Source organism: Lactuca serriola, chromosome 9 (assembly GCF_051521515.1).
Source record: "Lactuca serriola cultivar US96UC23 chromosome 9, Lser_US96UC23_V15, whole genome shotgun sequence".
Lineage (NCBI taxonomy): Eukaryota > Viridiplantae > Streptophyta > Magnoliopsida > Asterales > Asteraceae > Lactuca > Lactuca serriola.
The window spans coordinates 190,518,419-190,529,764 of record NC_136416.1 but is presented as its reverse complement, the minus strand read 5'-3'; the positions used below and the strand labels follow the sequence as shown (position 1 = coordinate 190,529,764).

At 31.5% G+C, this 11,346-nt stretch overlaps 1 protein-coding gene across 1 annotated transcript; it reads right to left on the bottom strand.

Annotated features, from left to right (window-relative positions):
* Positions 1 to 6,025: 6,025 nt before the first annotated feature.
* LOC145073156 (pyrophosphate--fructose 6-phosphate 1-phosphotransferase subunit beta-like) lies at positions 6,026 to 10,242 on the bottom strand. Its single transcript, XM_079019721.1, has 16 exons — positions 9,964 to 10,242; positions 9,332 to 9,484; positions 9,131 to 9,252; positions 8,979 to 9,032; positions 8,786 to 8,892; positions 8,606 to 8,711; positions 8,463 to 8,526; positions 8,278 to 8,366; positions 8,074 to 8,205; positions 7,808 to 7,978; positions 7,401 to 7,516; positions 7,196 to 7,307; positions 6,869 to 6,953; positions 6,748 to 6,792; positions 6,600 to 6,668; positions 6,026 to 6,264 (listed from the first exon to the last, which is right to left on the bottom strand). Exons 1-16 carry the CDS (start codon positions 10,124 to 10,126, stop codon positions 6,182 to 6,184), a joined length of 1,671 nt encoding a protein of 556 aa, XP_078875847.1. The 5' UTR covers positions 10,127 to 10,242; the 3' UTR covers positions 6,026 to 6,181.
* Positions 10,243 to 11,346: the final 1,104 nt, after the last annotated feature.

Genomic DNA, 11,346 nt, shown 5'->3' with positions numbered 1-11,346 from the left:
TCCCGATTTTGTATAGTACATTGATGTAGATGGTTGGTAGATACAGTTTTGGAAGTTCCCATTTAATTGTGTTCTCTATGATTTGGGTCTTAGCATTTGGAGAGAGAGGTAGTTATTGTAGTTGAGAGTTTCAAGTGACTAGGTTGTTTGTTGGTATCAGTTGGTTTTCGGGTGGTTTCTCGAGATATGGATGCATTGATTATATGAAGTGGTTGGAGGTAGCATATGGATTGTTTTGGAGCCGTTAAAATTCTAATTGAATTAGATTTTAAGGACGAAATCCAGTTTAAATAGGGGAGAATTGTAACACTTAGTTTTCAAATTTTTTATTACCAGGGTTGTGATCCGTAAATGGATTGAGTAAAGGTCTTGAGCTTCAATGGAATATAGTTTAGACCCTATCAGATGTTGATAATTTTGGGTTAAGTGATTAAAGACATCGAATTGTGCTTTGAAGCAAAATGGTAAAATAGGAAAAGTTATATATTGGGCTTCTTGCATGGATTATGGTTTTATTAAGCCAAAAGTAACTAGATAGGGTCGTGGGGCTCATCATACCTTTCGTTGCATATAAAGATCGTAAAAAACAGAGTTAAAACGAAGAAGTTATGACCGTTTGGAGTTGGAGTGGAATTTGGTGAAAACATGTTGTCACGACGTGAGGGCCATCACGAGGTGACAAACTGGTTGTCATGTGGTCAAAACTGGGCAACCCAAGCCCACAAATTTTTAGGGTTTTCTATGTATTTAAAGAGTGGTTTCGTGTTTTTAGGGTATTTTTCCATCCTCCATCTCATCTAAGGCCACTTGAGAGAAACCATATCCTTTCTTTCACTATTTTAATCCTCCCCTCTCCTCTCTCATCCGTTTTTGGAGTTCTTGGTGGATTTTGGAAAGAATCTATTTCAAGATGGAGTTTTGGAGCATTGCATAAGAAGATCTCAGCTTCCAACTATCTTTTGGACCTTAGGTCTGATTCAAGTTTTCACCTTTATGCTTATAAGTGCTAGATCTAGATTCCAATCTTGTTTTTGGTCCATTAAATGAAGATTGTGTTGTTGGATGTGATAAAGTTTGCAACATTATCATTCTACCTTGTCACAAGAGTATTTTGGTCTATGTATTTGCACTTTCATGATCTTTTAGGCACCATGCTTGAAGTTAGGATCTTATTTTGGTCATTTTAACCTAGCTTGTGTACAAGACATGCATTGGACATGCATGTATAAAAAGCAATGATTTTTATGATTCTTTAGAATGGAGAAAGTTTTCTGGAAAGTTTGAGTGCTTGGCCTGAAGGATTAAAAGCTTAAGGCATTAAGTTGTCTAGCGTTCCCACGACGTGGCTGATTGATTGTCACAACATGGCGACAGGTAGCTTCGCAACTATTTCGTCTTAACAATGTCACGACGTGACCAATGGGTGGCCACAACGTGACAATCAGTTGATGTTGCCTTGATTGTTGACTTTTGATCATGGTTGGCTTTTGGTCAAAATAGAGCTTTAGGGTATAGACTGAGAGGGTACTTCTTTATCGTTACTAGGTGTCTTGTTGTACGTGTCCACTCGATGTGTGATCGGTTGTGCATTAGCTACTATTCGTGAGGTGAGTCTTCTCAATATACTCGTGGGTCAAAGGCAACAATGTCGGCCCACTGGATTGTGTATGTAGGATGCACGTTGTCTTTGTGACTCTTGGTGATGTGCTGGTATGTTGTATGCGTGGAGCCGATATGGGCTCGGAGTCAATATGGAATGGGGGTTGATACGGACCCGATGGAGCCGATCTGGGCTCATATTCAACATGGACTCAGAGTCAATATGGACCCAGGGTTGATATAAATCCGAGTTTGGTACGGACCTGAAGCAGCTACATGTTGTTATATGTGTGTATGTGGTATTTTGGGGAACTCACTAAGCTTTGTGCTTACAATTGTGGATTAACTATTTTGCAGGTACTTATCGGGCGACGAAGGTGTGACTATACACACATAAACAATTTTATGATTTGAGATTCCGCATTATCTTCATTATAACTGTGATTTCTGAATAATAGTTTATGAACAAATGGTTTAACTCGAATGTACCTTTACTAAAATGAATGTTTTTATTATTTTAGAAATCAAAACAATTTAACCTGAGATTTTGGAATATTACATAGTAAATACCCGATTTTAAATAGGCCGAATTTTACAACACCACTTTTTCTTGACTGTGAAAGTGACGATGGTTTACAAGAGACAAATTCAATGTGGGGAGGGGTTGGATTTTTCTTAACTGTGGTCATAATGGTGTTCACCGGATATGTAGTATAGTGACTTAGGGGATAGGGTGCAGTAGGGTATATGAGACCTACTTATTTAACGACTCATCTTAAATATTATTAAAAGAGAAACCTTATGACATCATTTTAAATAATCTGGACCATTGATTGTATTTCAATCTTATTTTTTCCACCCTTAGATCACATTGCTGACATCATCTTCCCCATATGGAATGTATTTAATTCCAATAAATGTTTTCCAATCATCAATCAATAACTTACATTCGTTGAAATGGAATGTATTTAATTCCAATAAAAGCTTTTCATATTTTACATCTTGAATTTTTAGTTATGAAGATTTTAATATGGTCAATTTTAAAAACATATTACTAACAAGTCATTTCAATCAGGACCTTAATATCAACCATTAATATAAATCCGTTTATATTAGTAAACCATTAATATAAAATCTTTTTTTATTAGGAAATTATTAATACCGAAAAATCATATTCAAATTATCACATACATATATGATTGATCATTGAATCCGTGGCTCACATTTATTTTCAATCGTTTCTTTTCTTCAAACATTCTCCTACAACATCGTTAATATTGCTTATAACTTCCATCATCATTCTCTGTTATAAACATTCGCTCTTGTGAGCTAGAAGGTCAGTACCTTCTTTCGCTTTTTATATTTTTTTCGATTATTTTTTGTTCCTATATCAAATGTATGTATTCATATATTTCGATTTTCTTTGTCACAAATTACATGAAATCAGTTAACTACTTTTTTGAAACTTTTCAAATAAACATGAAAAGATATTAGGTACCTTTAACAAAACAAAAATTAACTATCTTGGGAGCTGACATTAATTACAAAAATGTTACTTTTATATATTAGAGATGATTATGATTTTTATTTTTTATTTTTATGTCATAAGAATCCGATTAATTTTGGCATGATTTTAAAATATCATTGAAATTATTATGTTTTTGTATATCATATCAACCTACTTTTTTATTTTTATATAGTAAAAATAAAATTTATTAATTTACACAACAAATATAGATATTTCAAATATTGTAATATTATTATACCTTACAAAATACAACTCTCTCCAAAATAAATTTTCGCCAGTAATTTCATCCATAATTTCAACAAATTTAAATTTGTATTTTCTTTATATAATTTTTTTTAATGATCTTGGTTTTTTTTCTCCAAAAGTATATCAAACATTTACGTCTTAGATAATGTTGCCCTATTATAATTATTATTTTCCAAAAATATATTCTTTTAATGAGGAATTTGATATAATAAAGGAAGTGAATGTTAATTAAAATGAGATATATATTCCATAATTATTACATGAGTTTATTAAAAAAAATTAATATCAAGGTGTAAGCATTAAACATTTTTAAAGTGAAATTTCAGAATACATACACACGATGATGTTGTACAATGAAATATAAAATTGAATAGACTGAAAAAAAAAAACACTATTAAAGCAGTCAATCTTGAAAATAACATAGTTATGAAAAATTATAAAGTAAGATAAAAATTATAAGATATTAGGAGATTTGTAAAAAGTACATTTAGTAAAAACGTTATGGTTATTAGAAAAAATAAGACCGTTAACATTAGTGAAAATACAATATATAAACTAAATTATCACAATAGTAATGAAATGTCATTATTTGATATTTCATATAATTGAAAGATATATCAAATTACATTGATGATATACTAAAATAATTCAAAGTTGCGCCAAAACGAATGCAAAGTTCTTGCGAACACTAAATAAATAAGAACAAACATAAAAGCTAACATTTATATTCATAATCAATTTAAAATAAACCAATCATGATTTAGAAAAGAATCTCCATTGATGATATACTAAAATTAAATCTGTATAACATTTAACATTTTATAAATTATATTACATAACTTTATTTGAATAAATGAAATAGTTGTCAATATTTAATGCAATAGAAAAAACGGTATATTGGTTGTCAATATATGTTTAAATTAGGTAACATTATTATGCAATGAACGTCTAATTAAAATGCTTATAAATATATAAATATCATAACTATATGAGACGAGGAAAATCGTTCAACTAATAAAACAAAAAATGATGTCTACAAAGAGATCTTTCAATGATTATATATATTTATCGTTTCCAATGCATTTTCTACACATTTCAATAATACCAATAACCATATATTTTTTTTATAATCATTATACAATAACTATAAACGATTATATGTTTTTTATGCATTTCCTGCGTTTAACGCGGGCTATAATCTAGTAAATATAGTAAACAAAAAGACAAAACAAGAAAATAGTAAATTACAGTTTTGGTCTGCATGGTTTGCTCAAATTTATAGTTTTAGTACCTAAGTTACAAAACTGATAGGTTGCATCCTATGATTTTACAAACTTTGTCTCAGGCCATCTGTCCATATATTTTGCCATTTCTTATATCTTTTTTTATAATCTTTAATAATATTACATTGAAAAATATAATTTATCCTTTTTTATTATTTTTTTCACCATATTTATTATGAAAATAAAATAAACAACCTTACCATTTATCTATAATTTTTCATCATGTTTATTTTTTCTCTAGACGCACAAGCACATTCATCCTTCTCCTCTGTTCTCCTAGACGCATCTCTTCTCCGGATTCCCCATGATCATCGTTCATTCTCGCCTGATGTTTGTCGTTTATCGCAACCATATGTCTACCATTTCTCCCCATGCATCTACGACTTCATCAACATTGCCGTTTACTGTCACTGGTGTCCAGTCAACACCTTATGAAGGTAGTGACAATTAATGATGTCGTTTCTCCTAGCAATTTCCCTGAAATCCAATGAAAATAATGAAATTTTCTCTTTCTTTTGTTCATCACTGATTTTGTTTAGAGAAATTTGATTCATCGTGTAATCCAGAGTTTTTGGTCATTTTCTACTTTCATCATCAAATTGAAATGTTTAAATAGAAATCCCCAGTTTCTATAGTTGATGAATTAAGGTAATTTTTTATGGATTGAAGATTGAATTCATGCCCATCTAAAACAGATTCTCCGGAGTTATTTTCATTTAGTGAGAAACTTTGATTTTTTTTTTGATTGATGCATTGAAGATAAAGAACTGGAGATTGATTTCAATAAGGCTTTTTTTTATCTAGCGTTGGATCTATTTATTTTTTATTTATGAAGACCAATATTCTATCTTTTTCCTAAACTTAGCCACCCAAAGAACCGAAGATCCTTTTCAACCTTCAACGAACCAATCTGTAAAGTTTCATATTTCACATAATCTCCACATTCTTCCTTGTGAATCTAACATAGAATCATTTTTCTTTTCTATGATAAAAATGGTTAAAAAACAATAGGAAATATGACCAGTTGTGGTGGCTGGAACTAACGTTGTTATTGCTAATTTTGTGATGTGTTTGTTCGATCGCCATTATTTGTAGTAAAACTAACTAGAAACTTAAGCTTGATATTTGATTTGAGATGTTAATGGCTAATCAACTTAAAATTGTAATCAGTGGAGGTTTTATATGATCAAACTGAGGCTGAGATCGCCACTATTTGAAGGAGGGACGGGCGTTGTAATTTTTTTAAACCATAGAAATGTAATCTGTTAACTTTTCAAAAGTTGGATTATACCAAAATTGTAATTTACCATATGCATTAACTCTTCAGCAACCATCTTCTAAAGCTCCCTAGAAATTCAACTTCGTAACAAATGAAAATGATTATCTTCCATTATTCAATTTTCATGTCATATAAAATAAAAAAGAAATATTTCTAACTAAAATTAAAACGACAATTACTAAAATGAAAAAAAAAATGCATTCCTTTTTAGCAACTATATAAGATCGATTATTGATTTAGGAATCACTAACCACCAGCTTTAGCTCCAAGTTCCAACCTTAGTGTGTGGTTGAGGATATCAGCCGATGGACCGACAAACTGAACAGGACCTATGAAAAATTATTATACAAAATGATTAGCATTCTTTTTTGAGCATTTGTGGCAAAATTATTTAGAAATTCATATAAAGATGATTTTTATTTTAAAAATATATACATAAGAAATTGTAGATAAACTAGAGTTTGTAATATCGCATCCGACGAATATATAACAACTATTAAAGATACATAAAAAAAAGTGCAAATCATTAAAAAAGAAAATTAGGTATATATACGAAACTATTACAAAACAAATAATTTGACATATCATATATAAATCATATAAATGATGAAACTTCTATTATTCATGTGATTCGATGTTTAAAATAATTAATATAGACATGCACCTGGATTAATGTATCGGTTCTTAAGAGACCAGTCTCCACGCATTGATGCAAACTTTTTAAAAGGAGCACCTGATAATATAAACAAAAAAAATATATAAATATATTATACAGAATAGCAAATTAACATAAGTAAAAACAAACTTATCACCTTCGAGTTCCACCATTGCTTTCTTAATAACCGGTTTAAACTTGCCTGTAAAAATATTTCCAGTTATTTATATTGTTATTTTAACACTAATATTTTACCATGCATTTATATAGATAGATACCATGTCTTCTTTCCACATCCATTAGAGATGTCAATGTGGTCCCACCAATTGTCCAATTTTCAACTGGAGCTCCCAAATTTCCCACCTGAGTTTAATTAACATAATGTCGATATACATTAAAAAAAAACTATTATATTTTTTTGGCAATTTTTATGATTTAACACGTGTTAAAACTAAGGAGAAGCCATGCAAGATGTTATTTCATAAAATACATATGATGTCACGTATGTAAACCACATAAATGTTAAAATATAATGAAATTTTAGAAAAAAATAATTAAAAACATATAAATAATAATGTAGATTTGAAAAAAGAATAAAAACCAACCGAGGAAATTAATCCTGTTTTTCCGGAATGAAGTAGAGCTGCAGCACAATGACCCAAAGCATAGCAGTAATTTGAGTCGAATTTTGAAGGTAAACCGCATCTACCTTCATAACTACATAAAATCAAAATAAATAAATAAATAAATTTATATGTTTAATATATGATAGAACTCATTTCATTAGGGTAAAAGGAACATATTACTTACCCAAAAAAATGTGGTTGTCCTTTAAAATCCTTTTCATATTTACCTTCTTTTTTCCTCTTCTCTAGTTCACTTTCCACCATTTGAATAAGCATCTTTTCGGTTTCAATTTTGGCAACCTAATTGCATTCGATCCAATATTTTCAAGAAAGTTACACTTTAGTCCTAAATTTTTTTTTTTTGAAAATAAAAGTCCCAATATCTGACAATTACCCTAATACTATCTAGTCCTTTTTTGTCAAGCCCAATATTGGTGGCACTATAACTGTAACTAATGTCAATAAAATTAAAATTTTGATGAAACTAATTACGACAGGGCCTCAATTTCTATCTTTTGTTTGTGTAAAAGACATAAATACCCTCCCTTCTCATACTTATCTTTTGTCTAGTCATGTAATGACAATAAATACCTGCACATTTCCATGAGGATCTCTTTCTAGCAAAAGTTGTTCCTGAATTGTTTTTGGTAATATTTGAAAGAGTTCATGAGATTGGCTCCTAAGTTTCTTCTTCCATGTCCCTTCTTTATCAATTGTATCATGGGCTATAATTTCATTCAGCTCTCCAATAAGTGATTGCACCTGTAGATCATATTAAAGGGTAAGGTAGTTGGGTGGGTGGGTGGGGGGGGGGGGGGGGGGGGGTTAAGTTGATATATAAATAATTAAATATATACCTCTGGAATGAAATCAATGAGGCCCTCTGGAATGAGAATAATGCCATAATTAAAACCGGCTACTGCACGTTTGCAGATTATATTTGTTATATAATCTGTAACACTCTTTAGTGTCTGCTTTTGTGCAGCAACCTACAACAAAATCAATAAGTCACACCATTTTATAAAAAAATGATTTTTTTTTATAAATATTTATTTGGATACCTCTTCTCCAATGATTGCTATGTTTGGATGAGTCTGCAAAGCACATTCCAGTGTTATGTGTGATGCAGCTCGACCCATTAACCTTACAACTGCAGTTATATTTTAAAAAAAAAAAGATAAATGTAGTTGAGAAATGTTTATATTAGTTTAAATAAAACTAGAATGGATAAAAAGTGTGTACTTACAATGATAATATTTCCCTGTGGAACGTGCATCTACCATTAAATTTCCAATCATTTCTGAATAAATCTGTATATCATGATTCACAGGGTAACAATTTTGATGCAAAAAAAAAAAATCATAATTTAAGTGAAATTGGTTTTGTTACCTTGCAGGCAGTGTCAAATCCAAAACTTGTTGGAACCTCTTTACACTTCAAATCACCATCAATGGTTTTTGGGCATCCAATAACCCGAGTTTTCAAGTTGTTAGCCCTTCAAAAAGTTAATAAAATCTTTTGTTTACAAGAAGTAACTTGTTTTGAAAAGAAACAGAAGATAAAAAAGACCTGAAATTTTCTGCTAGTAGGCATGCATTTGTGTTTGAGTCATCCCCACCAATGACCACAAGTCCATCCAAATCAAGCTTCTTCACTGTTTCTTGAGCTTCTTTAAACTGAAAACAAATGAAACCTAATTAATTAACAAACAGAATGTCTTAATTTAGGGATTAGATATGAAACGTTGGTTATAAGTTATAACCTGCTCAGGGGTTTCAATCTTGTCCCTTCCACTGCATATCATATCAAATCCACCCTGCAATTCAAAATAATCCCAAAACAGTTTACACAATTATAATACATATATAACTACATTTTATCTTTATGGGATTCCAAAAGTAATTGCAATATCACCTGATTTCTATAATGATAGACAATGTCTCCATTCAACTTAACATATTTACACTTCATGATTCCAGCTGGACCACCCTTAAATCCATACATTGTGCTACCATGGGCCCTAGTCTGTAAATAATCTGCCCAACAAAAGTATAATAAACCATATGCCATAAACAAATATGCTAATTCACATATTCAGTTCAATGATTTGCTCACCAAAAATTCCAGAAATCACATTGTGTCCACCAGGAGCTTGTCCTCCAGATAGAACAACACCGATCTTTAGACTCTTCTCTGGTAATGAGCCTCCAGGCTTCAAGGATACTGATGGTTGCCCGAACAGATTTGGAAAGAGCTTAGCGATCTGATCTACATTGGTACAATCCAAGGTTTTAAATTAGTGGAAGAACATACATGATGATCAGAAGATCTTAAACTATTATAGATTCCAGATAGAAATACTGTAAAATCTGAACATAAACTGAAATTTATACTAATTGTTCCATACCTACGTAATCAATTTCCGAGTTTAATGAGTTCATTTCTTAATTGTCCTTATGATTTAGACCTTACATTTTATACAAGCACAAAACAGTGATTCGTTACACTTCATTGACTATATACAGGGTGGATTTGATACACGAGTGACATTATAATCACATACACCTTGCGAAAAACAGAGTGTATTTGGTATTTGGAACGCAAGTGTTCTTACAGCTTCAATGAGTAATCGTGGAATTCCCCGTGTGTGTGTGTGTGTGTGAGTGCTAGATCGTGTTGGTATCAAACTAAATCATTCCGTCACTACAATTAGATGCATAATTGAATGAATGTGAGTGTGGAAAAACCTGGATTGCCGGAGGCGGAGCTCTTAGGACCATCGACGACCTGAAACGAGGATTTGAGTACGGAAGGGAGAGGAAGAGAGGTTTTAAGACGGCTAAACTGGACTTCGCTGTAGACAACAGAGGGGGAGCGGCTATGTTTAGCATCACCGTTGGCGGTGGACATTATTAGAAATGGAAAACGGCGATCAGTTGCCGGAAAGTGTAACAGTCGGCCGGAGCAGTGACGTGAAGGAATATATAGAAGAGGATGATAGTGTATGAGTGAGAGATGACTGAATACATGAAGACGGAGAGTTCGTTGTCGAGAAGGGTAGAATGGTAATTGTGATATCTGTTTGATTTGCATGAGACTCGTTCAGTCGTTCTTGAACTATCAATTTTCATATTTAATCCTTTAAACTATAATTTCACTTGTAAAAATGTTATTCTTTTAAGAACCTTCACAATAATAAGCACGATGTCATCAAATACACAATAAATTAGTCATAAGCACGATGTCATCAAATACACAATAAAATCGGCTCAAATTCGGTCAAAATAGGCCAAAATCGAGAAAATTTGGAATTGGGAAAAATCGGTCAAATTCAAAAAAAAAAAAACCGAAAAACTCGGAAATTTCGACTTTTTTTTAGAAAAAAAATATATAATTATTATTGATATTCATATATTTTGTTATAATTTATAGTTTTCCTAAAATTAATTTCATATAATTGGAGAAGTACTCCCCGATTACTTCCCGCCTAGACCGAATATTCGCTAGGCGTTAGTTGGCCCCCTTGGGAACGCCTAACGAATTTTACAACATTGGTGGTCACACACCCGACACCTCCTCAGTACCGGCCCTAGAAATCGGTGATGATTTGTACACAAATTGTTTTAGCCATACATAACAATTTAAGTTTTATATAGTTGTACAATATAATATTTTAAAACATAAATTGTTATGCATGACTAAAAATATTGTGCACAAATCACTCCTATTAGAAATATGCCCTTATACAAATGATCATTACTCGTTGTGAAGATATGTGTGCGTTTCGGCGTTCTAATAAATTAAAAAGACGTGTCATTTGATCTTTAGTATATTGAAAACTCATCTACACTTTTTATACAAAACCAATCATTTTCTTTTAGTATCATCATGTTTATGTATTTTTAGCCCAAAATGATTATTTTAATACCATTTCGTACTTCTAATCTTACAGACAATGAACTTAACGCTTGTCATAGGCCTTCTTGTTGTTCTAGAGACACTCAACCAGGACTGAGTTTGCTTGCTTCTTTTTTCCATTTTCAACAGTTTTCCTTATTGGTATTGTCGTTGATGTTTGTGCCTTTGTCTACAGTTGTGTTGTCGGATGGTTGTGGTGGTGTTTATGGTGT

Bases quoted from the DNA above. Each gene is read 5' to 3' on its own strand.
- LOC145073156 (XM_079019721.1), bottom strand. From the start codon at position 10,126: ATGTCCACCGCCAACGGTGATGCTAAACATAGCCGCTCCCCCTCTGTT. The intron at 9,253-9,331 runs GTGAGCAAATCA...TTTGTTGGGCAG, and splicing joins TGTGATTTCTGGAATTTTTG to ATTATTTACAGACTAGGGCC. The intron at 6,265-6,599 runs GTGCATGTCTAT...AATTTTTCATAG, and splicing joins GAACCGATACATTAATCCAG to GTCCTGTTCAGTTTGTCGGT.